General features: G+C 52.1%; 6 protein-coding genes across 6 annotated transcripts; 4 read left to right on the top strand and 2 right to left on the bottom strand.

Annotated features, from left to right (window-relative positions):
- Nucleotides 1–440: 440 nt before the first annotated feature.
- On the top strand, nucleotides 441–2,450 carry BO66DRAFT_416989 (putative CECR1 family adenosine deaminase). The gene is made up of 2 exons (XM_025649640.1): nucleotides 441–819; nucleotides 880–2,450. The coding sequence occupies exons 1-2, from the start codon at nucleotides 696–698 to the stop codon at nucleotides 2,385–2,387; spliced, it is 1,632 nt and encodes a 543-aa protein (XP_025508642.1). The 5' UTR covers nucleotides 441–695; the 3' UTR covers nucleotides 2,388–2,450.
- BO66DRAFT_467480 (ankyrin repeat domain-containing protein) lies at nucleotides 2,411–3,990 on the bottom strand. Its single transcript, XM_025652569.1, has 2 exons — nucleotides 2,551–3,990; nucleotides 2,411–2,470 (listed from the first exon to the last, which is right to left on the bottom strand). The coding sequence occupies exons 1-2, from the start codon at nucleotides 3,816–3,818 to the stop codon at nucleotides 2,452–2,454; spliced, it is 1,287 nt and encodes a 428-aa protein (XP_025508643.1). The 5' UTR covers nucleotides 3,819–3,990; the 3' UTR covers nucleotides 2,411–2,451.
- Nucleotides 3,991–4,203: 213 nt separating this feature from the next.
- Nucleotides 4,204–5,099, top strand: BO66DRAFT_416990 (uncharacterized protein; the record flags this gene model as incomplete). The annotated part of the gene is made up of 4 exons (XM_025649641.1): nucleotides 4,204–4,271; nucleotides 4,334–4,669; nucleotides 4,717–4,974; nucleotides 5,034–5,099. Exons 2-4 carry the CDS (start codon nucleotides 4,547–4,549, stop codon nucleotides 5,097–5,099), a joined length of 447 nt encoding a protein of 148 aa, XP_025508644.1. The 5' UTR covers nucleotides 4,204–4,271; nucleotides 4,334–4,546.
- A 1,279-nt stretch (nucleotides 5,100–6,378) lies between these two features.
- atg2 (putative autophagy regulatory protein Atg2) lies at nucleotides 6,379–12,893 on the top strand (the record flags this gene model as incomplete). The annotated part of the gene is made up of 3 exons (XM_025650733.1): nucleotides 6,379–6,540; nucleotides 6,673–12,813; nucleotides 12,876–12,893. 3 exons carry the CDS (start codon nucleotides 6,379–6,381, stop codon nucleotides 12,891–12,893), a joined length of 6,321 nt encoding a protein of 2,106 aa, XP_025508645.1.
- Nucleotides 12,894–15,546: 2,653 nt separating this feature from the next.
- On the top strand, nucleotides 15,547–17,674 carry BO66DRAFT_67415 (oxidoreductase, short-chain dehydrogenase/reductase family). Its single transcript, XM_025653488.1, has 3 exons — nucleotides 15,547–16,198; nucleotides 16,265–16,359; nucleotides 16,416–17,674. The coding sequence occupies exons 1-3, from the start codon at nucleotides 15,805–15,807 to the stop codon at nucleotides 17,346–17,348; spliced, it is 1,422 nt and encodes a 473-aa protein (XP_025508646.1). The 5' UTR covers nucleotides 15,547–15,804; the 3' UTR covers nucleotides 17,349–17,674.
- A 510-nt stretch (nucleotides 17,675–18,184) lies between these two features.
- Nucleotides 18,185–19,249, bottom strand: BO66DRAFT_397426 (uncharacterized protein; the record flags this gene model as incomplete). The annotated part of the gene is made up of 1 exon (XM_025648592.1): nucleotides 18,185–19,249. The coding sequence occupies one exon, from the start codon at nucleotides 19,247–19,249 to the stop codon at nucleotides 18,185–18,187; it is 1,065 nt and encodes a 354-aa protein (XP_025508647.1).
- Nucleotides 19,250–19,823: the final 574 nt, after the last annotated feature.

Genomic DNA, 19,823 nt, shown 5'->3' on the forward strand with positions numbered 1-19,823 from the left:
TTAGAAGACTACTACGGTGGTCAATTCATCCTCTCTAAGGTAGGACATGTGCTAGTACATTTCTCTAGGAGAAAAAGAGCATATATATCACTCTCGCCCGGCGAATGTTGTCTGCTTTGCTTTACTGGCTAGATGCTTTGGATGGGGCACCCTCTTACACATACAGAGGTGCCCTATGTTCAGGTTTGTTATCTTGGGATATCAGGTAGTCTCTTGAGCTTTCGATCGTCTCATACCGTCGATATCAAGCTTACCAGTAAATAAGGTGATCTTACTTTGTTACTATTTCTAGTGGATGTCTTCCGGAACCGGTAACTTGCCGTATGCGGCAGCCCTGAGGCGCCCCGGGGCCTAAAGTGCCGAGCATTGAACATTCCGCGGGAACTTGTAGTAGAAGATGGATGGTGCTGTAAGGCAACGCTCAGCCAATGCCGTCTAAACCAAGGTAACCTTAACTTGTGCAACTGGAACAGATTGGAATGGTGACCTCTAGTACTACTAGCTCAATCACGGTTAAACTCCGACTCGCTCATGAGAGCGGGGCAATCGAGATTATGACCTCATGGGTTCCGTTGGCTGCGAACAGTTCCAGTAGTCGGCCTAGTTCCTGAATCCTTTCCAACCTTAGTTAAGGCACTCAAGAGCTCAGCAGATGTGCGAGAAGCTCCCATTTGATGTCCTCGATTTGATCAACAATGGCCGCCGATGACAAGGAGTGGGAACTGGAGGAAGGGATCCCTCAGGTTGAAGATCCCTTTATCCAACAGTACTTGAAAGGACGGGACTCGCTTATTCTGCAAGAGCAGAAACAGCGACATGGTTAGTCTCAAGTACTTGGACCACTGGCCAAATCGATCTCGACTGACGAGTGTGTTTCAGACTTCAACCTCCGCAAAGCTCTAACCCCAGTCGCCGCCAGAGCTTGCAAGATTGTGTCCCAAATCCGCGACCGGGAGTTGACTCGAGCCTCTACGCCTTCCTGTGGACCACCGGCTCTGGACTGGGGACAGGTTCGAAAAACCGACCTTTGGAAGGTCGTGCAGAGAATGCCAAAGGGGTCTCTGCTGAACGCCTCCATTCATGGCCTCATCAACGTAGATAAGTTGATCGGCATCGCTCTTACCACAGCGGGGCTGCACATTTCTAGCCCTCAGCCTTTATCGTCTCAAGAAGCGCGACTCAAAACCCCCGTCACCTTTCAGTATGCTTCATCTTCCACACGAAGCGTGAAGCACATTGTCTCCATATGGTCGGCTGCCTATGTTGCTTCGGAACTTATTCCTGTTCAGCAGGCAGTCTCTTCCTTCCCGGATGGCGGAGAGACCGGGTTCCGCGAATGGCTAAAGGGGCGATGCACCCTTGGAGACGAGCAGTCGAGCGACGCTTGCCGTGGCGCACCGATCATTGACTCGCTGCTAAGTTATGAGCCCATTCTGCGTTCCTGCCTGAGAGACGTCTTCGCCCATCTGGCAGCGGACGGGGTCGACTATGCCGAATTCAGGCATACTTTCGCTCAAGCCTATCGACGAGAAGGAACCGCCGCGCCCGACGCAGATCAAAGCGAATGGTGCCATGTGTTTCACCAAGAATTACGGCGTTTCCAGAGCACGGACGAAGGGCGCGACTTCTACGGAGCGCGTATCATATGGACTACCAGTCGTTCATTGTCGAACAGGGAGATCGTGGAGAACATGCAAACCTGTCTCTTCGCAAAGTATGACTACCCGGAGGTTATCTGTGGGTTCGATATCTCGGGGACAGGAAGTGATGCGAGGCCGCTGTCGGACCTCGTGCCTCTGCTGTTCTGGTTCCGCAAAGAGTGCATGGACGCAGGACTGGAGATCCCTTTCTTCTTCCACGCTGGCGAGTCGGCGCGTGACGGGGCGCGTGCCGACCAGGACTTGTACGATGCGATTCTGCTGGGCACGCGGAGGATCTGCGACGGATCGACACTCTACAAGCACCCGTTGCTGACCGAGTCGGTCAAGGAGAAGAAGATCTTGGTCGAGTTCAATCCGACCTCAAGCCGGAGCGAGCACGTTCTTCCGGCCCTGCTGTCGCGGGGCGTTTCGGTCGCTCTGTGTGGCAGTCATCTGACTGGTGGTTTCGACGGGCGCGGTGCAGAAGGGTTCACACAGGTAATCTGGAGGGTGCTTCTCGGTGATGATGACCACGCCGATCTTGCAGGACTGGCAATGCTGGTGGAGAACTCGATTCGGTGGAGCTGCTACGACGATCAGCCGACGGGTGAATGGCTTTCTGAGATTGGGGAAGGTATCCTGGGTGAGAAGGTCAAGGCCCGCCGTTTGCAGGAATGGTGGGCAAGGTTTGAGCAGTTTTGCGAGTGGGTTACAGTCACATTTGCGGAGGAAGGCAGTGATGGATAATTGATGTATCTTGTATCATTGGGCCACGATTATATTCCTTACTCGATTGTATCACGTAATGCCATTATATGAAATGGTTGATTCTAGATTGACCATCAACCTACACTACCTAGTACCTTCCGCCGGGTGAGGCCTTTCCCCCTCCACAGGTCGGAGCACATACCTGGACATCCCCTCCCAGATCTGGGAAGCATCAGTCACGCCACCCGGCACATCCAAAACAAGAAGTTCAACACGATCGGGTACAACAAGATCTGGGTCCAACAGCTCGATTGGAGTTTCGAATAGCAGGTCCCCGGCCTCCTCAAAAGCACCTGCAGTAATCAAAGGTTCCGGGTCAGATTTCTCGAACTCTAAAAGCAGGTCCGCCGCCTCCTCGAAACCCTGCTCCCTTGCCATATCGAACTCTGCCCAGTCCGCGTGAGCCCCGCTGTCAAGCAACAGGCGCAGGATCTCCAGACGCCTCCACTTGACAGCAAAACCAACCGGGGTATACCCATCCATCTGGGGGCTGCGATCCGTACTCTCCCAGATACACCCCAGCCTCGTAGAAGCACCATGATCAAGCAGCATCTTCACGATATCATAGTGACCGGCCCAAATCGCCACGCAAAGGGCGCCTGTACCATAGAGCCGGAGATCCAGGCCATGATCCAGCAGAACCTGGAGCATGGCGATGTTATTCGTGTCCGCGATGTAGCATATACCATGGTCCCGGTGCGGCATCCAGCCCTGCTGCAGGAAAAGCTTTACGAGGTGCAACTGATCGCCACAGATCGCCTGCTCAATCGGACACGGCCGGCGACGGTACGGCCCAGGGGTTGCGCCCTGCTCCACCAGGCGGGGCACAATGGTGTAATACTCGGCCTCGAGGGCCACGTTGAGCGCTGAAGGCCACGTGTCTGGCGGCGTCGGAGACGGCCAGTCCCTGTAGGTGCGCGAATCGAACGGGGCACGACGCTGGCCCAGCAGTAGATCAACCAGCGGGCCGTCGTGGGCTCGGAGGGCCCAGTGCAGGAGCGTCCGCAGTTGATCTGGGCTGGCGGCTTGGTTCGGCCGGTTCTCTGCGAGCATGAGCTGGAGAGCCGCGGTGTGGCCTCCCTGCGCTGCTTCCAATAAGGGATTCTCGGGCGGGAAGAAGATCCATTTCTCGCCGACGCTGTCTTCCCGGGTCTCTTCCTGGCGTGACCAGGTGACGATGTTGGCGCCGGCGGCTAGTAGCTTGGCTATAAGTGGGAGTTTTCCCTTCTGCGCGGCCCAGAGTAAGGCCGTGCTTCCGTGGTGCTGGACGTTGTGGACGCAGAGATGGCTATGTAGTGCTCGGTAGCAGCGCGCGTCGACTTGGGTTAGATGGTAGATGTCTGGTTGCGTGGTCAACTGCTGGGCCACGAGCAGAAGGAGCTCGTCTGGTAGGCGGCTGAAGGAGGCCATGAAGTATGGTGTGAGTGGGGTTGACTTGCTAGGTGCTGCTGACAGTAGACTGGAAGAAGGATTGATAGTTGGTGGGCTAGCATAGTCAATGATAGGGGCAATGGGGTGGATTCCAAGTTGCAACTAGCTTATTTAAGTGTCCATGGCAATTTGCGTATCTAGTTGATGAAAGGATATATGCCCCTGCACAGATTTAGGGTCTGGAACCATTTCATCTAATGCCCCTGGTAGAAGCGCTCCACCCCGCCGGGCCGAGCCTGCCAAGATCATTGATACCAACATAGGAGGCGCGCCAGAACCGGGCTTTTTTGTAAGATTACTACTAGGTAGTGCTCAGCTGGGAGCTTCACCTTCCCATTCCGCCCTCTAGGATCTTACACCACAGCTGAAACATTATAAACAACAACGATAGGGATGCTGATTCCAAGTGTCACAAAACCCAGCTCAAGCGTTGTAAGTGCTACTTGTTTTTAATTAGTGCTACTAGACTAGTAACTACTAACTTACCAGTTAAGTAAGTTACCAGATAAAATATTAAGCAGTCAAGTGACATGAAGCCATCCCTCCTCTCGTCCCTCGCCGCCTGGTTCCTCGTTGCTCACCCACTCACCCTGAGCTGTCTCAACACTACCACGGGGTGAAATCAATTCTCCCACAAAGTCTTGTCTCTTTGCACTTGCACCGCTGCACTCGCTGCTCTTACCAGAACCGACCTCCCACGGCATATAATGGCCCAACTAGACAACCGAGTCCTCGGCCACAATGATGCCATTTACGACGACACCGTGCCTGAAAACGACCAGGCCTTCAAGATCGAGTTTCTTGAGATTGTCCCGACTCACTATCATCACGTAAGACCCCTCTTCTTCTTTTCTTAATGATCTTTTGATGTTGAAAGCCGGACAATAGTGACCGTGTCTTCTTCGTCTACCTACGCGGTTTCAGGAAGAAAGAGCTGGCACTTCCTGAGGAGGGTCTGATTAATGCAACCCTCAACATAAGCGCCTCTGCTGCCTATCCGGATAGTAGTTACGACAAAAAAGACTCTACTACAGGACCATTAGAGACTACATCCTTTAATAATCTAGCCCACCTCACATTCCGTAATAAGTATAGGATTAAGGTTGACTACATGCCCAGTAGCGACTACAGTGAGGTTCTACTAGATTCCAGTTGCTTCCAATGTTCTCAAGAAGTGGTATTTGGATCTTTAAGGTCGACGCGCGAGCTGGAGATGTAAACAGTACGTGCCTGTTTGCTATGAAACTGACACAATGGTAAGAGGGGCGACTAGATTAGAAGATTTGGAAGCCGCGCGAAGACCTTTTGATTCAGTAGTATGTCAGCGATTGGGCGTGTCAGTTGCAGGATTTATTCAAGAGAGTCAGGGTCATCCTCCATTGGACGTGACATTCGCTTGTAATCGCTAAATATGCACTTACAGCGGAAACGGTCCCTAGGACTACTTGGACCGTTAGATTCCTCCTCGGTTGGTCTATAGCCCGATAAACTGACCCTACAGTTAGATATTCTAGTGTCTTTTCAGCAGGAGGAGTTGCGGCAGAACAGGACTGTGGTTTTGATGTGTAGACATAGACCAAACAGTTGATGATGATGATGATGATGATGATGATGATGATGATGATGATGTTCTATATGCTGGCCCCTCGCCGTGGCGATATGCAGGGATCCACTATCTACACTCTCTATGACAGTACGGAGTACATCCTTTAAACATGGACCATCACTTTCCTGACAAATTTAGAGCCTCGAGGCCTGTGTTGGCCGGTGCCTGGGTTTCGAAGTTGTGTTCTGCGATGGGTCAACCTACTAGCTGGACTCGATAATAACCATTAAAGCTTCTGATGGCCAGTTGGGAATTCCAACCTCAGGCAACGACTGGATTGTGGGTTTTGTCGTGCCTTGAGATTCATTATTGCCGCGGTTCACTGGCTGCGGTAGTCATAAATTCCCCCTCTGGACTTAGAACCTCATTAATTTAAATGTATCATCATCATCATCATCAAGAACAACAAGAAAATAAACCAACGTAGGTGTGAGTTGTCATGATGTATGTGGTTTGGGTTAGGTAGTTTGTTGGCTAGCCCAAGCTTCTCCGCCTGACTATCGATTGCGGTCGATCATCCACAATCCATCCTTATCTTTCCTTCTCCTCTACATACTCCGTACTCCATCCAACTCAAGTGACTGGCTCCAGTCACTCCACCTACCAACGGGACTTAGCGTCTCTTCCGCCCCATTTCCCCCCGAACGTCATTCTCCCGGCCTCGAAGCAATCCGCATCATCTCCCGAACTTACGTGCTCGTGCTGCTGCTGCTGCTGCTACTGCTGTTGTGGTCCTTTTGCTTCCTACTTTCTGCTCCCTGCTCCCTGCTGCCTGCTTCCTGCTGCCTTCCGGCTGCTTGCTTCTTCTTGAGCCCCAGGCATCTTTCACCCATCCCCCTTTCCCTTTCCCCTTCCTATTGCCTTGTTCTGTTTTTGCTCAGATGACTGTTGTGATCTTCAAATGAGCCCCCCGCCGGCTCCCTCCGCCCGAAAATGGCCTACTTCTTGCCTTCCTTTTTCCAGAAGCGATTGCTCCGTTATGCCTTATCTCGCCTGGAGCTAGTCGATACTGAGGCTCTGGACTTGGATAGTCTAGGGATTCGATGGGGACAACGCAGTACCGTCGAACTGCGGGATATCGGCTTGAGGCTCGATGTAAGTGCAACGGTCTTTCAAACGGCCGTCCAACTGCTCCGATCCGCCTGTGTCTCAAATTCTCAAATCCGACATTTGACATTCTTCATCGCTCATTTCCACTAACCTTTTCTTTTTCCCAACTTCGTTTAGAAACTAGCTGCCCTACTACATCTTCCTGCCTCAAGCAAGCTCCTAAGCGCCCGCGTCCGATACCTGAAGATCACCGTCCCCGCGGACATCTACAGTAGCGGTATAATATGTCAAGCCAGCGGCATCAATGTACATCTGAGACTACTCTCGCAGGAAGCATGTCCTTCTGGGCAAGGGGACAGGGCCCCTGATTCCCCCCACACTTCTAGCCCGGACGCATTCATACCCAACCCTGCCGATCTCGCACAGTCGTTCCTCGAAGCTGAACCCAAGGAGGAAAAGGATGAATTACAAGCGGCCATCCTCTCTAGGTCCCAGGTTCTGCATCGCACATCGGCGTCTATCAGCGATGATGAAGAGGAACTGGGTCTCGGCAACGAGACTGTGTCCTTGCCCAGCTTTGTTGCCGCATTTCTCAAAGGTGTCGTAGATCGCCTGCAGGTTCAGGTGGATGACATATCCGTGCGAGTCGATGTGGAGATGAAGCAAGATGGGTCTATTAAGAGGCAGCCAGAGGATAGGCCCGATCTGATTACTGCATTGCTGAGAGTTGGTCAAGTGAAGGTGGACGCCGTCTCCGCGCCTCCTGTCACAGATGGAGATCGACCGCATAAAGGAAGACGATTGATCTCGCTCTCTGACATTAGTGTTGCCTTGGTATCAGAGCCAGTTGTCTTCGCCAACTACGCACGATTCGCCGCTCCTGCCTCCCCCTCGACCCTTGTCCAGGCGAAGACAAGTCAGCCTCCGAGCCGAGTCTCTTCCCCTGCCCCTGGACCCTCCTCGGGGAGCTCCACTCTCGAAATGACCAGATCAACTATACTTGAGCCATCGACTGGGCTTGTGGATTCTCAACGGTTTGACCGAAGTGCGCCCGAATTGGAAGGATCCGTGTACACCTATGATGGGAGGTTTTCAGATGCCGACACGGAAGAGGGAGAGACCCGGAGTTATGGTTACTTGGAGGAATCGCAAGACTTCGCTGATGATGACAAGCTGCTGGACAACCCTGCCTACCTTGATTCTGTTATCAACTCTCAGATTCAAGACGACGAATTAGATGCACTGGAAAACCTGCCAATAGGAACTAGTCATTTGGCTGCAAGCAGTGGGCTTGTTCCGCGGCCGCTACAATTACCCGCTCCTGGGACAACAGAACCAGCTCACGACACACCAAGTGCCATGATTCTTGCCCCGAGGCCACAAATGCCAGGAGTACATGAGCTTGCGCATTCTCCAGACCCTAGTGCGCCCCAAACGCGATCCACGCTACCTGCCCTCATCACGGAACATGATCAAACTCCTGAGCCGTTCCCACATCTTCAGCCATCACTACCTACATCCGCGCCACCTTCGGAGACCGACAGTTCGAGCTCAACATCTGGGTCTTTCCATCAAGGCGATCTCAGTGAATCTCGGCTCTTCTCTCACGACGAGGCACAAAGCATGTACATGAGTGCCATTAGTCATGGTTCTACATCGCGAAGCTTCATGCCGAACATGCCCGGTGCTTGGGATTCCTCTGAATCTCAGGTCATGAGGGAATCCGTTGCAAAGAACGCAGTTTCGGGTAGCTCAGAGGGTGGACATGAGCACGACGACCATGACGGGACTTCTGTATCAACACCGAAACTCACACCTCTGTCTGAGCCAGATTTAACTCAATCACAGTCAACCGAGCAACAGCAACCAGACAATGACTCTCAGTTTGATCTGAAAGAGAGACCGTCGATTCGGGTCTCAACTGAAGAAAATAAGTCAGCTGACGTCGCGAGGAAGTTTTTCAGTATTGATAGGATCCAGATTTCGATTCCATCTATCGATTCTAACCAGGGGGATAATGAGGCCGAATCCACAAGACCACATCGACATGCCCCGAATGACAACTTGAAAGAATCGGCAGTTAACCTGCAGGACTCTCTAGCCGAGGACAGCTTGTTGAACTCGTTGATGCGATCTCGTGGTGATTCGAACACGGCTGTTCCTCCTCTCAATGATGCCAAAGATGTGAATCAGCATGAACATAAATTAGGAGATCACATTGGTTTGGAGGTATTCTCTGCAGAAATTCAATTTGACATCGCAATCGGTTGGCTTGTTGTCAAGGTCGGACAAAGAATCCTTAGTACCTTCGCTGGTCCGGCTGATGACACGACACGAGAGCATCATCCGCCACAGCAATCACAGGTAGCGCAAGTCTTTCGAGTCTCCCTTGATAGCTTCGCGATCAAATTCGTCGACCACGTCCCAGGGCATGCATATCCTCCTGACAATGACTCGGCGTTCATTGCCCAGAATCAGGAAGAGATTCTGCTCCAAGCGGTGGTCTCGGGCTTCAATGCTAATTTCGCTGTGAACAGTGATACTACTACGCTACACCTGGATGTGGCCAAGTTCATGGTGGGATTCGCACATGAGGAACTGATTTCTTTCAGCGAAGAACTCAAGATGCGCGAATCCACTAGGGATGTCACTTCATCAAGCCAAGGTGACATCTCATTGAAGGTTCGGATGACTTCGAAAGCGACAACGGTTGAGCTCTTGACGCTTCCCTTACAACTTAATCTCAACATCCAGCGCCTGGAAGAGGCCATAGGGTGGGTAGGTGGTTTGAGCACCATTCTGGAACTTGGAAGCTCCATTTCATCTAGTTCTTCGAGCAAGGGACCGAGCAAGGACACACCGAAGCGTCCTCGCGGAGTGCACTTTGAAAGCGGCCCTCCCCCGGCGACTGCACAGTCACCTGGAACAGTACCGGTCAAGGTGAATGCTCGAATTGGTGGCGTTGCGCTGAACATCATCGGGGAAAGTCACTACATTAAGCTCAGAACAACGGCAGTAAAGGTTGTCAGTAGATCCGAGGGGTTGGGAATCCAGATTGACAAGGCGAAACTTAGCGGACCATGGCCTCTCGAATTTAACCGCGAGGCGCCCGCTTCTGTGAGTTTGAATGATATCAGATTTGAATTCCTATTCGCTCCAAAAGAGCGTGACTTGGATCGGCTTCTCGCGTTGATCACGCCTTCGAAAGATAAATATGATGAAGATGACGATATCATGTTGGATACGCTATTCCGCCAGCGTGATCAAGGATCTGTCCTCCGTGTCACAGTTGGCCGGACGCAGGCCGTCGTATCTCGAACCGCTGATTTGGAATCTCTTATGCAGCTTGCGGACGAGATAAGTCGACTGTCGAATGTCGCCAAATACTTGCCTGAAGACGATCGACCCGGAGTTCTGACTCTGATCTTACTGCGTGAGTTTGAGGTTCAAACATACCTTGGTGGAAAGGTAGGCGTCGTTCGAGCTAGGCTTCAAGATGCCGAAGCAGCATACATCAGTCTTCCGTCCCTTGTGGCTGCTCAAATCGGTCACATACAAGTTGCGAGGAACGAAGATGAGGAGCTCGTCGGCGATGCACTTCCTGGAGCAGAGGGATACTTCTCAAATGACACAACAATGCCGGTCCTCATGGTCCGTTTCATTGCGGATGAGATGGATCCTACGATCAAGGTCAAGCTACATGGCCTCCGTGCAGAATACTCGCTTCCTTCCGTCATCGCATTCCTTGGGCTTGGAGATGAGCTGACAACTGGCGATGTCGCTGCGAACATGGCAAACTCAATCGCCAATCTTCCTGAGTTTCAGCCAGCGCAACTGGAAGCGTCAAATCAGGGGTCAAGCCAGGACACTCCCACAAAACCTTCGAAATTGACGGTTGATCTTCGAGACTGTGTTCTGGGCCTCAATCCTCGCGGCACTCCTGCGAAAGGTCTCATTGTCCTCACGAACGCTAAATTCTCTGGTACCATGCATGATGTTGTCTCCTCAGAGGCCATTTTGGACCTTCGTAAAGCGTCAATCTTGGTCATTGACGATGTCAAGAACGTGGATCTTCCAAATAATCTGCACCAACGAAACCTGAACTCTCCCCAAAGCGCCCAGATCCAGACCTTCATTGGCAAGGGCTATGTTTCCATTTGCACGGTATCTTCGGCCACAGCTACTGTGAAAATTGTGCGCCTGAGTGAAGACGGGGAGAAGTCTCTTGATGTGGAGCTCAAAGACGACTTGCTCATCCTGGAAACCTGCGCTGATTCCACGCAGACTCTTATCAGTATCTTAAATGGCCTGCAGCCGCCCACTCCCCCAAGCGTGGTTACGAAATATCGAACCGAGGTTCTTCCAATCCAAGACATGCTAGCATCTTTCACTGGGGACGCCTTTGTGACTGACCAATTGGAAGATGCTACTGCCACCGGCCCTGATTCCTTGGAACAAACACAAGACACAGGGGAAATATTGGATGATGAGATCGAATATGTGAGCGTAGGCTCCGAACAGAGTTCTCTGCCTGGGGCCGGCTTGGCAACGGGCTCGAGCGAGCTGCTTGACAGTTTCCACTCGCAGTATCATGTCTCGGCAAGCGTCTCTGATCTTGACTTTCGTGACGACCACTTCGCGCAGAAGTCTGCTGTTGGGGGCACAGCGCATAGGTGGGATTCAACGCAGAATACATATGGCCTCTCAGACGACTCAAAGCTCCAAAAGAGTCCCTTGAGAGTGAGAGTACGTGACGCTCATGTCATTTGGAATCTGTTTGATGGCTATGACTGGCAACGAACAAGGGATACGATCTCGAAGGCGGTAAAAGAGGTTGAAAGAAAGGCCACCGAGCGCCGTGCCCGCACCGGCAGTCGAGCTTCCCCTAGCTTCGATGAGGAAGAGGAATCCGTTATCGGAGACTGCCTTTTCAACTCAATTTACATTGGGATTCCCGCTAACAAAGATCCTCGAGAGATTCGCAACGATATCAATCGCAACATCGATGACCTTGTCAGTGAAACAGGAAGCTATGCGACCACTACAACTGTCACTGGAGCGACTGTGCGACAAAGTCAATCGCCTTCGTTACGGGGAAAGAAACTACGGTTGTCTCGAAGCAAGTACCACAAAATGACCTTTGAGCTGAAAGGCATTTGCGCAGATCTAGTCGTGTTTCCGCCTGGCCTGGATGAAACACAAAGCTCCTTGGATGTTCGGGTGGACGATGTGGAAATTTTCGACCATGTGCCTACCTCGACATGGAAGAAATTCGCAACCTATATGCATGAAGCCGGCGAAAAGGAGAGCGGAACGAGCATGTTGCATCTCGAGATCTTGACGGTCCGGCCTGTGCCCGAACTTGCTGCTTCTGAGATTGTGCTCAAGGCGACCTTGCTTCCTCTCCGATTGCACGTTGACCAGGACGCTTTGGACTTCATTTGCCGATTCTTTGAGTTTAGGGATGACACTGCACCGACGCCGACCGCTCCAAGCGAAGTCCCCTTCCTGCAACGAGCTGAAATCAATGCTGTGCCAGTGAAACTAGACTTCAAGCCCAAGCGGGTGGATTATGCTGGCCTTCGATCGGGTCGTACTACCGAGTTCATGAACTTCTTTGTCCTGGACGGCGCAGATATGGTGATGCGGCATGTCATCATTTACGGTGTTTCTGGTTTCGATAAGTTGGGCCAGACACTCAATGACATCTGGATGCCCGATATCAAGAGTAATCAGCTACCAGGGGTTCTGGCTGGTCTGGCTCCCATCAGGTCACTGGTTAACGTGGGTGGAGGCGTGAAGGACTTGGTTATGGTGCCCATGCGCGAATACAAGAAGGACGGCCGTATTGTTCGGAGTATCCAGAAAGGCGCCTTGGCGTTTGCTAAGACCACCTCTCATGAACTGATCAAACTGGGCGCCAAGCTTGCGATTGGAACTCAAACGGTGTTACAAGGTGCCGAGGATCTGTTGTCCAGCCCTAATGCACCGACCGCGGGCCAAGAAGACGATTTCGGTGACGACGAAGATGCCAAGAAGATCTCGCTGTATGCCGACCAACCACTCGGAGTTGCTCAGGGTCTCCGAGGCGGATTCAGAGGATTAGAGCGTGATCTGTTGACGGCACGGGATGCCATTGTCGCGGTTCCTGGCGAGGTGCTGGAGAGCGGAAGTGCCAAGGCTGCTGCCAAAGCAGTGATGAAGCGTGCGCCGACGGTTATTCTCCGTCCTGCGATCGGTGTTACCAAGGCTGTGGGACAGACCTTGCTAGGTGCCGGCAACACCCTCGATCCTAGCAATCGCCGCAAGATGGAAGACGTAAGTTTGGACTTGATTACTGGACATCTTGGACTGTCTTTGCTGACCCACCACCTTTGCAGAAATACAAACGCCATTGAAACGACTTTCACGTAATATCCCGACGAGTTGATTGATATCTTGGATGCTTGATACCACGATTGCACGGCAGCCAGAGTTCCACTATTCGAGCATGTCTCTTTTTCCCTCTTCAATACTCAGGTCATACCTGAAAGCAGCTGCAACTAGTACATATAATCACAACACGACCACTAGTGGCAGGATCTTGATGAGCTGTAGGCAGGTTGTACTTGGAGCTTTAGACGCGGTTGCAAGGATTTGTCCTCATATTTTGGTTTTGTTTTTTTTTTACCCCTTTCCCTTATGACGGTCATGACACATGATACTCCAATTTAGCTTTCTGTCCTTCTTTTTCATGTCAAATATTTGCTTTCCGTGGATCGAAGAAGAAGCATGAGACGGTGTTAGGATCTCTTTCTTTTTTCTCTCTCTTTCTCCTCTCTTTCTTTTTTCCCTTCGTTGTTAATATTTCCATTGAAATTGGCTACAATTTTTGGGGGTGCCGAAGGACTGGTAGACTGGTTGTAGAAATGCGGAGCTATTTAAGGGATACACTTTGGTCCTTTTGCTTTCTCTTCCTCCGATTGATAAGAATGGCTGTACAGGAAACTACTTACCTTGACTTAACGTTACATGGCTTTACGTACGTAAGGTCCTGCAATAGCCTTTCATCTTCGAAGAGTGAGCATGTACATGTACCATACTATAAGGTAGTGGATCTCATCGGCCACTCTAGCCTAGTAGCCAGTCACCATCCTACGCGGCGGGAATGGGTTGGCGCGAGAAAAGCAGCGAATGAACACCGGCCACGCCATAGCCGTGCACAGAGCTTACATTTACCTTTATACTAACTAAGGCACGAAACTCCCTCCCAGCCAGTCCCTTGGGCTCCGTGCCTGAAGTCCTTGTTCCTGTTCACTGTTCACTGTTCACCAATGGGGTGGAGGGGGTTTAGGTCGCTGGGAGCGTGGTGGAGGAGGGGGCGGGGGGGGGGGGGAGGGGGGATGCAGACATGATACCGATATGCAAGAAAATGGGCATATGGGCGGGCACATAGTCACGATCGACCAAGTAGACGAAGGAGGAAGGGAGGCAATCCACACCCCCGTATGTACAGTACAGTAGGTATGTACCATCAGTGTGGTACATACTTCCGTGGATTGGGGGGGGGGGGGTGGAGAGGAGTTCGTCACGGGAGCTGATAACATCCATTCCTGAAACTAGTTAAACTAAACTCTTTAGTCAGGCCGATAGATCTCTCCGGTTCAGCTGGCTGCCTGCCTGCCTTGTCGGAATGAGAGATGCTCGCTCACTCACTCGACTTTGGGGATTCTTTGGGCGTGCTATGGGATGAGATGGGGTTGAGTGGATGGGGAGCGGATGGTTTTTGTTTAGCTTATACGGGGGATATGTGTGTGTCCGTGTGTAGGCATAGTTGTGCGGAATGCCTTACAGGTTACGAGTAGGTAGGTAGGTAGATAGGTAGGACTCGCTAATCGTTGAGTTGGAAGAAAGCGGGGGTTTTGTGGAATGTGGCGAAGATGGAATTGGGAAAGGCACTGAGTTAAGGTCGTTGGGCAGTTGAATTGGTGTGCAATTGAAGTGCGGTTCAAGTCTATGGTGGTGGGTTTGAGAGCCTTTTGGAATTAGAGACGAAGATTGGGGACAGGTGTGGTCGTGGTGGTGTACATCATGGATAATAAGGTACAGTTAGTTGCAACCTTGTTGGTCTTGGCTTGTGTGCGAGGAGTTCTTCTGACGGAGAGATTAAGATTCGAGGCCGAAGAGACGGTCAGCATAAAGCAAAGCAAAGCAAAGCAAAGCAAAGCAAAGCAAAGCAAAGAGACAGGTCATTGCCATTCACTGCAGTGGATTGCCACAGCCACATCTGATGTGTGTGATTGGATGTATAGGATTTGTAGGCGACATGAAACCAGTCACACCCTCCCCGATCATTGGCGGTTGGCAGAGGATGAGGCCTGCGCTGCGTGGGCGAATGAGAATTCCCCGGGCTCCGTGTCTCAGTCAAGGAATGAAAGGGGATGAATGAATACTCGGAAATGACTTTGTGGTCTCAGAGGAATTCGGTGGTGGTCTGATGTACCCGGGAGGTACCTATCTAGTACAGTACTGACAAGTACGGTTGCTGCCCAAGTGGGATTGGCAGATGAGTGACGCCGCAACCGAAGTAAGTACAAGTAAGTAGTATCTTTAGATCCTGCGTCCATTGGTCATTGGTCCCATGCACGTCAACCTGCAGTTTGACCTGGCCATGAAAAGATCCCATTAAGTGATCGTCTTTGCACGGCTGCAGAGAAGCAGCAGCAGCAGCAGCAGCAGCAAGCAAGCAAGCTGCTTCTTCCTTCCTTTCTTTTTTTTTTCCTCTCCTCTATTCTTCCTTCTTCGCATCTCATCTATCTCCACTCGCTCTTGCCATTCTTTTCATCAGAACCTCTGCAACTCTGTCCTTCTCTTCATCTTCTATTAGACTATTCAGGTGCTGATAGGTAGTGCAATATGCTGATGGGCTGGTGAGAAGCAGGAGTGACTTGCTTGCTGTTTGCCCGCATATCCGATCTAGATCACTCTCCGGCACTGCTACATCTCGAACCGTTATCGGTCCATCTTGAGACATTCTGTCTCGCTTCGATCCGCGGTGCTTGTTGATACTCCGCTCATTCCGAAGGACAGCACTTGTTGCTGTTGGTGTAGGTGTTGGTGTCCTATCTTGTTATCGTCTCAATTGCACCGACTGGTGATGTCAACCGATTGAGAAGATCTGCACTTCCCCAATACCAGCAATCAACAGCTCTGAGTTCACATCTCCTTATTCTCTCATGTCCCGGGCGATTGTACTTCTTTCCCATTCATCTTCTATACTTGCCCTCGCTTGATCCCGGCCTAGATCAAGGCACGAGCCTCCGATCTACCATGGCGATGGCCCTCGACGTCGGCTCTCCCTACCATGGATCTCCGCACCACCCGGATACTATACACTATATATCGACATCAGCAGCCTCTGACCCTTTGCAGTTACTCGCCTCAAACCCCGCCATATACTCAGCAGGATACGCGGGCAACCTGTCACTACACAATTACCGCAAACTACTGTCAGACAGCGATCCTTTCATCGATGGCCACGACGGAAAACTCCTCAGACGGAAAAACGCCGCTCTGCATTTGAACCAGACCCAGCTCGATTCTGTTCCCCTAAGCACTCCCTTCTCCATGTCGTCTCCAGGGTCAAGTCCGCCGCCATTGTCGCCGTCCTACTCCCCGAGCGCGCGGAGCGACCAAGATCCGGACATGCCGCACGGGTTTGGCCGTAAGTAGACGACACCCCACTATTGCTCATCTGGTAGCGTGCCAGACTGGCTAACAAGTTGTCCAGTGTCACCAAATGTTGCTACGACTGCGCCGTTGAGCGCGCCGTTGAGCGCGCCGTTGAGCGCGACCTTTCCCAGAGAGAATCCGCACAGGCTTCTGGTAAGTAAGGTCCTGACAAAGCCTTGCATTCCCAACTGACGTAGGTATGCGATCAGGATACATTCCGGGACAGACTCGAGAGCTATCCCGAGCCAGGCACAGATCCGGAATGTTTCACCCGCAGGCACACTAGGACCCGCTCCGACTCCATCCTATGGAGCATGAAGAAAACCACAGCGACCATTGTTGATCACGGCACGTCATTCGAGATCATTAATCCGCACGAGTCGCTGAACTTTGCCCGGATCGTGTCCTTCATCGAAGATGTCGATGCCTATTCTCTTCGGGCATCCAGCGGCCATCATCGCGAGTCGTACATCGAGATGATTGATGAGACGGAAGTGGACCCTAGTCCTGAAAGCCAATCTGGGGATGACCACGCAAACCCGTCCTCGGAGCAGGATTCCCAGCAGGTTCACCACGAATTAGTTGGCGACTCGCCGCATCTTCCCATGCCGTCGATATCGGAGCGTCTGGAACGCGAGGACGCCGATGACATGGCCTCGAATTACTCGCGCTCGCCCGGTTGCACGCGTAAGCGACCGGCGCCGCTCAGACCGCGGGCCTGGACTGACGAGAGTGACCTTGGGGAGCCGGGCTCCCCGATCCGGGAAGATGGCGATTGTCGGTCTCACGTACAATTCCCACTGCCCACCCCTTCCCCTTACTCCCTAAGCGACAGTCATCCGACCTCCTTACCCGGTCCAGCGGCGGCCTACTATGATCTTAATCTTTGGTACGGACCCCATGGGGTCGACCAGAGTCAGGGTCACCCTCACCCACTCCATTCCAATCCAACCTCTCCACATTATCTCTGCCCATCCCCATTCATCTCCCATCTGGCCTTGCCTGAGCAGCAGGAGATCCGCATCCAAAGCGGTATTACCAAAATAACCGACCGTCGTAAGAAGAACGTCAAAGCGGGGAGCAGTGGGCCTCTGAAGCCCTTGAAGCGACTATATAACATGCTCCAGCGAAAGCGGCAGTGAATTTCTACCCATTCTTATTCATTCGGCCCTCCTCCCTAGTTTTTTGTGCCTAGCGTTGTTTCCTATTTGGCATTTGACACTCCCGGTCACATGCGCGAGCGCATGCCGTCATGGTTTTCTCTGAGCAAGGATTGTCTGTGTGTTCTATATTAGTTTGAGCGAATTGGGCCATTAGCCTACCCCTGCCTGTCCGTTTAGATTAGGGCCTTTGACAGGACCCAGCATTGTTTTTCTCATTGACAAGGGCATATATCAAATAGAGGTTGTGTTTGCCAGCACGGCGTGTACGTTTTAAGATGGTTCACATGCTATATATTAGCTTCTACTTTGGAAAGCGAAGACGGCGCAGTGGTGTGTGAATTTTTATGATGCATGAAGATGTGCGATTAAAGATATATAAGAAGAAGTGCCCTATAACCGAGTTTCGAGGGTCGCACCAATATGAATGCACCAAGAGACAAAAAACGAACAAAAGAATAGAACGTCCAAGGCAAACAAGCAGACAGTCTGGGTATCTTTCTTTCAATATGCACACAATGCACAAGCAATTCCAAACCCTGAAAGAAGATAGATGGAAATAGGAACAGAGATGGAGATGAAGAGCGCACAACCGGATATAGTACAAAAAAATGATTCAGAAAAGAGAAGTGAAGAAAAATGAAAAAAAGGAGAATGGAGAAAAGGGAAGAGTCGAAGCAGGTATCGTAGCGATGAATGGTATATACCTCGCTCAAGGATGCTGGACATATAGACCCCAAGAAAAGAGATACACGTTGGTTCTCGGGAAGAAAAGAGATACACGTTGGTTCTCGGGAGGACAGGAGACAAGCACGACCTTATTCAACCATCGAAGCCAGCGCCGCACTGACGAGACTCTTTCGTCGCAGCCCCTGCTCGCTCTTCTTCTGCAGGTCGCGGGTGGAGCCGAGCTGATAGCTCTTCTCGATCCGATGGGATGACTGCAGCGCGCTGACGCTGCTCTTTCTCCGGGAACGCGTGTATTCCGCCAGCGACGAGGATGATGGGACGGAGGAAGTGGAGGAGATCGATTCCGTGGCCGGGCGGAACCGACTGCCCCGCGACGCCGTCAGGGCGCGTCGGCGCGGGGACGACTGCGGCGGGAGCGAGCTGGGGTGCCAGTCGTCTTCACAGGTGGAGTAGCTGTGCGAGACGGCGGTGCGCAGGGCCTCGTCCTCGGAGATCAGGGCCAGGCGGATAGCCTCGAGGTCGGTGGGGTTGCAGTACTGCAGGCGCGAGATGTGTTGGCGCTGCGCGCGCATGGTCGTGTAATTTTGTTCCTGGTCGTCTGCGTTGAGATCCATTGGGGTCGTGTCGGTCGGGGAGTTGTAGCTGTCTGAGGCGGCGGGGGCGGAGGTCGGGTTCAGGTATGGAGAGGAGGATGACGGGGGGAACGTCGGCGATAGAGAGCCGGATGTGTGGGAATCATCGTCGAGATCCGTGTCGGGGGGTGTCAGGACGTAGCCGGGGAATAGTTTGGGGTTGTTGCTACTGAAATGGAGATCGGAGGGGGAGGTGGGGGAGATGGGCGCATCGGGGAAGCGGTCATCGCTGGGGATTGCGCCCGCAGTGCCGGACTGGTTTTGGAGCGTGTGCTCGTGAAGTTTCTTGGTGAGGGTGCTGATGGAGAAGCGCTTCTCGTATGCGGAGAAAGGGACGGAGGTAGGCGCTTGAGCCTGGCCCCGGGAGTAGGAGGATCGCGAGCGAGATAGGGTCCGGGGGAAGCGCTGCGTTGACGAGCGTGGTGACGGACAGCGCGAGGACAAGGGAGAGATTAATCCACTGTCATGGTCGAGAGTGAGGCGCTGATATTCTTCGCTGTCCAAGGCCAAGCGGGGAGGTCGAGTGGAGGAGGGAGATGAGAAAGAGAAGTCCTCGAACATGATGGCGACACCGCTGTGCGGGAAACGAGTGGAGGATAATCAAAAGTGGCACCGTTCTGATGTCCTGAATAGAAATAGAAGTAATTTCCTCGAGCAACCTGGGAAATTATGTGTTCCGAGACTGGATGGAGTTTAAAAGCGGTGGTGGTGGTGGTGTTTAGTGGAGGCTCAAGTTATCGAGACATGGGGGGGGGAGGATATACAAATGAACAGATAGGGGGGAAGAAGGCACGGCGGGTCGGAAGAAGAGATCGCGCGCGCGTTTGTGCCTGGTCCCGAGATTATAAGACTAGAGCAAAAGAAAAAAAAAGTCTGGTCCCACAGTGGCCAATTTTCTTTTTCGATTCTGATTCTGGAAGAGAGGGGCGGATTGTATTTCCTTATTTTCTCGCGTAAAAGAAAAAAGTAATAGCCATCACTAAGAGGGGTCGGACGGATCCAGCGCGTAAACGTAAAGGGAGGGCCGAACCTTGGATGATGGCGTGGGGTGGAAAAAACACAACAAGAGACACACACAAGTGGGCCAGATAAAAAAAACAGGAATCTTGAGAACGAGAAAGGAGAGACAGATAGG

Source organism: Aspergillus aculeatinus (genome assembly GCF_003184765.1).
Source record: "Aspergillus aculeatinus CBS 121060 unplaced genomic scaffold BO66scaffold_2, whole genome shotgun sequence".
In the NCBI taxonomy this organism is placed as follows: domain Eukaryota; kingdom Fungi; phylum Ascomycota; class Eurotiomycetes; order Eurotiales; family Aspergillaceae; genus Aspergillus; species Aspergillus aculeatinus.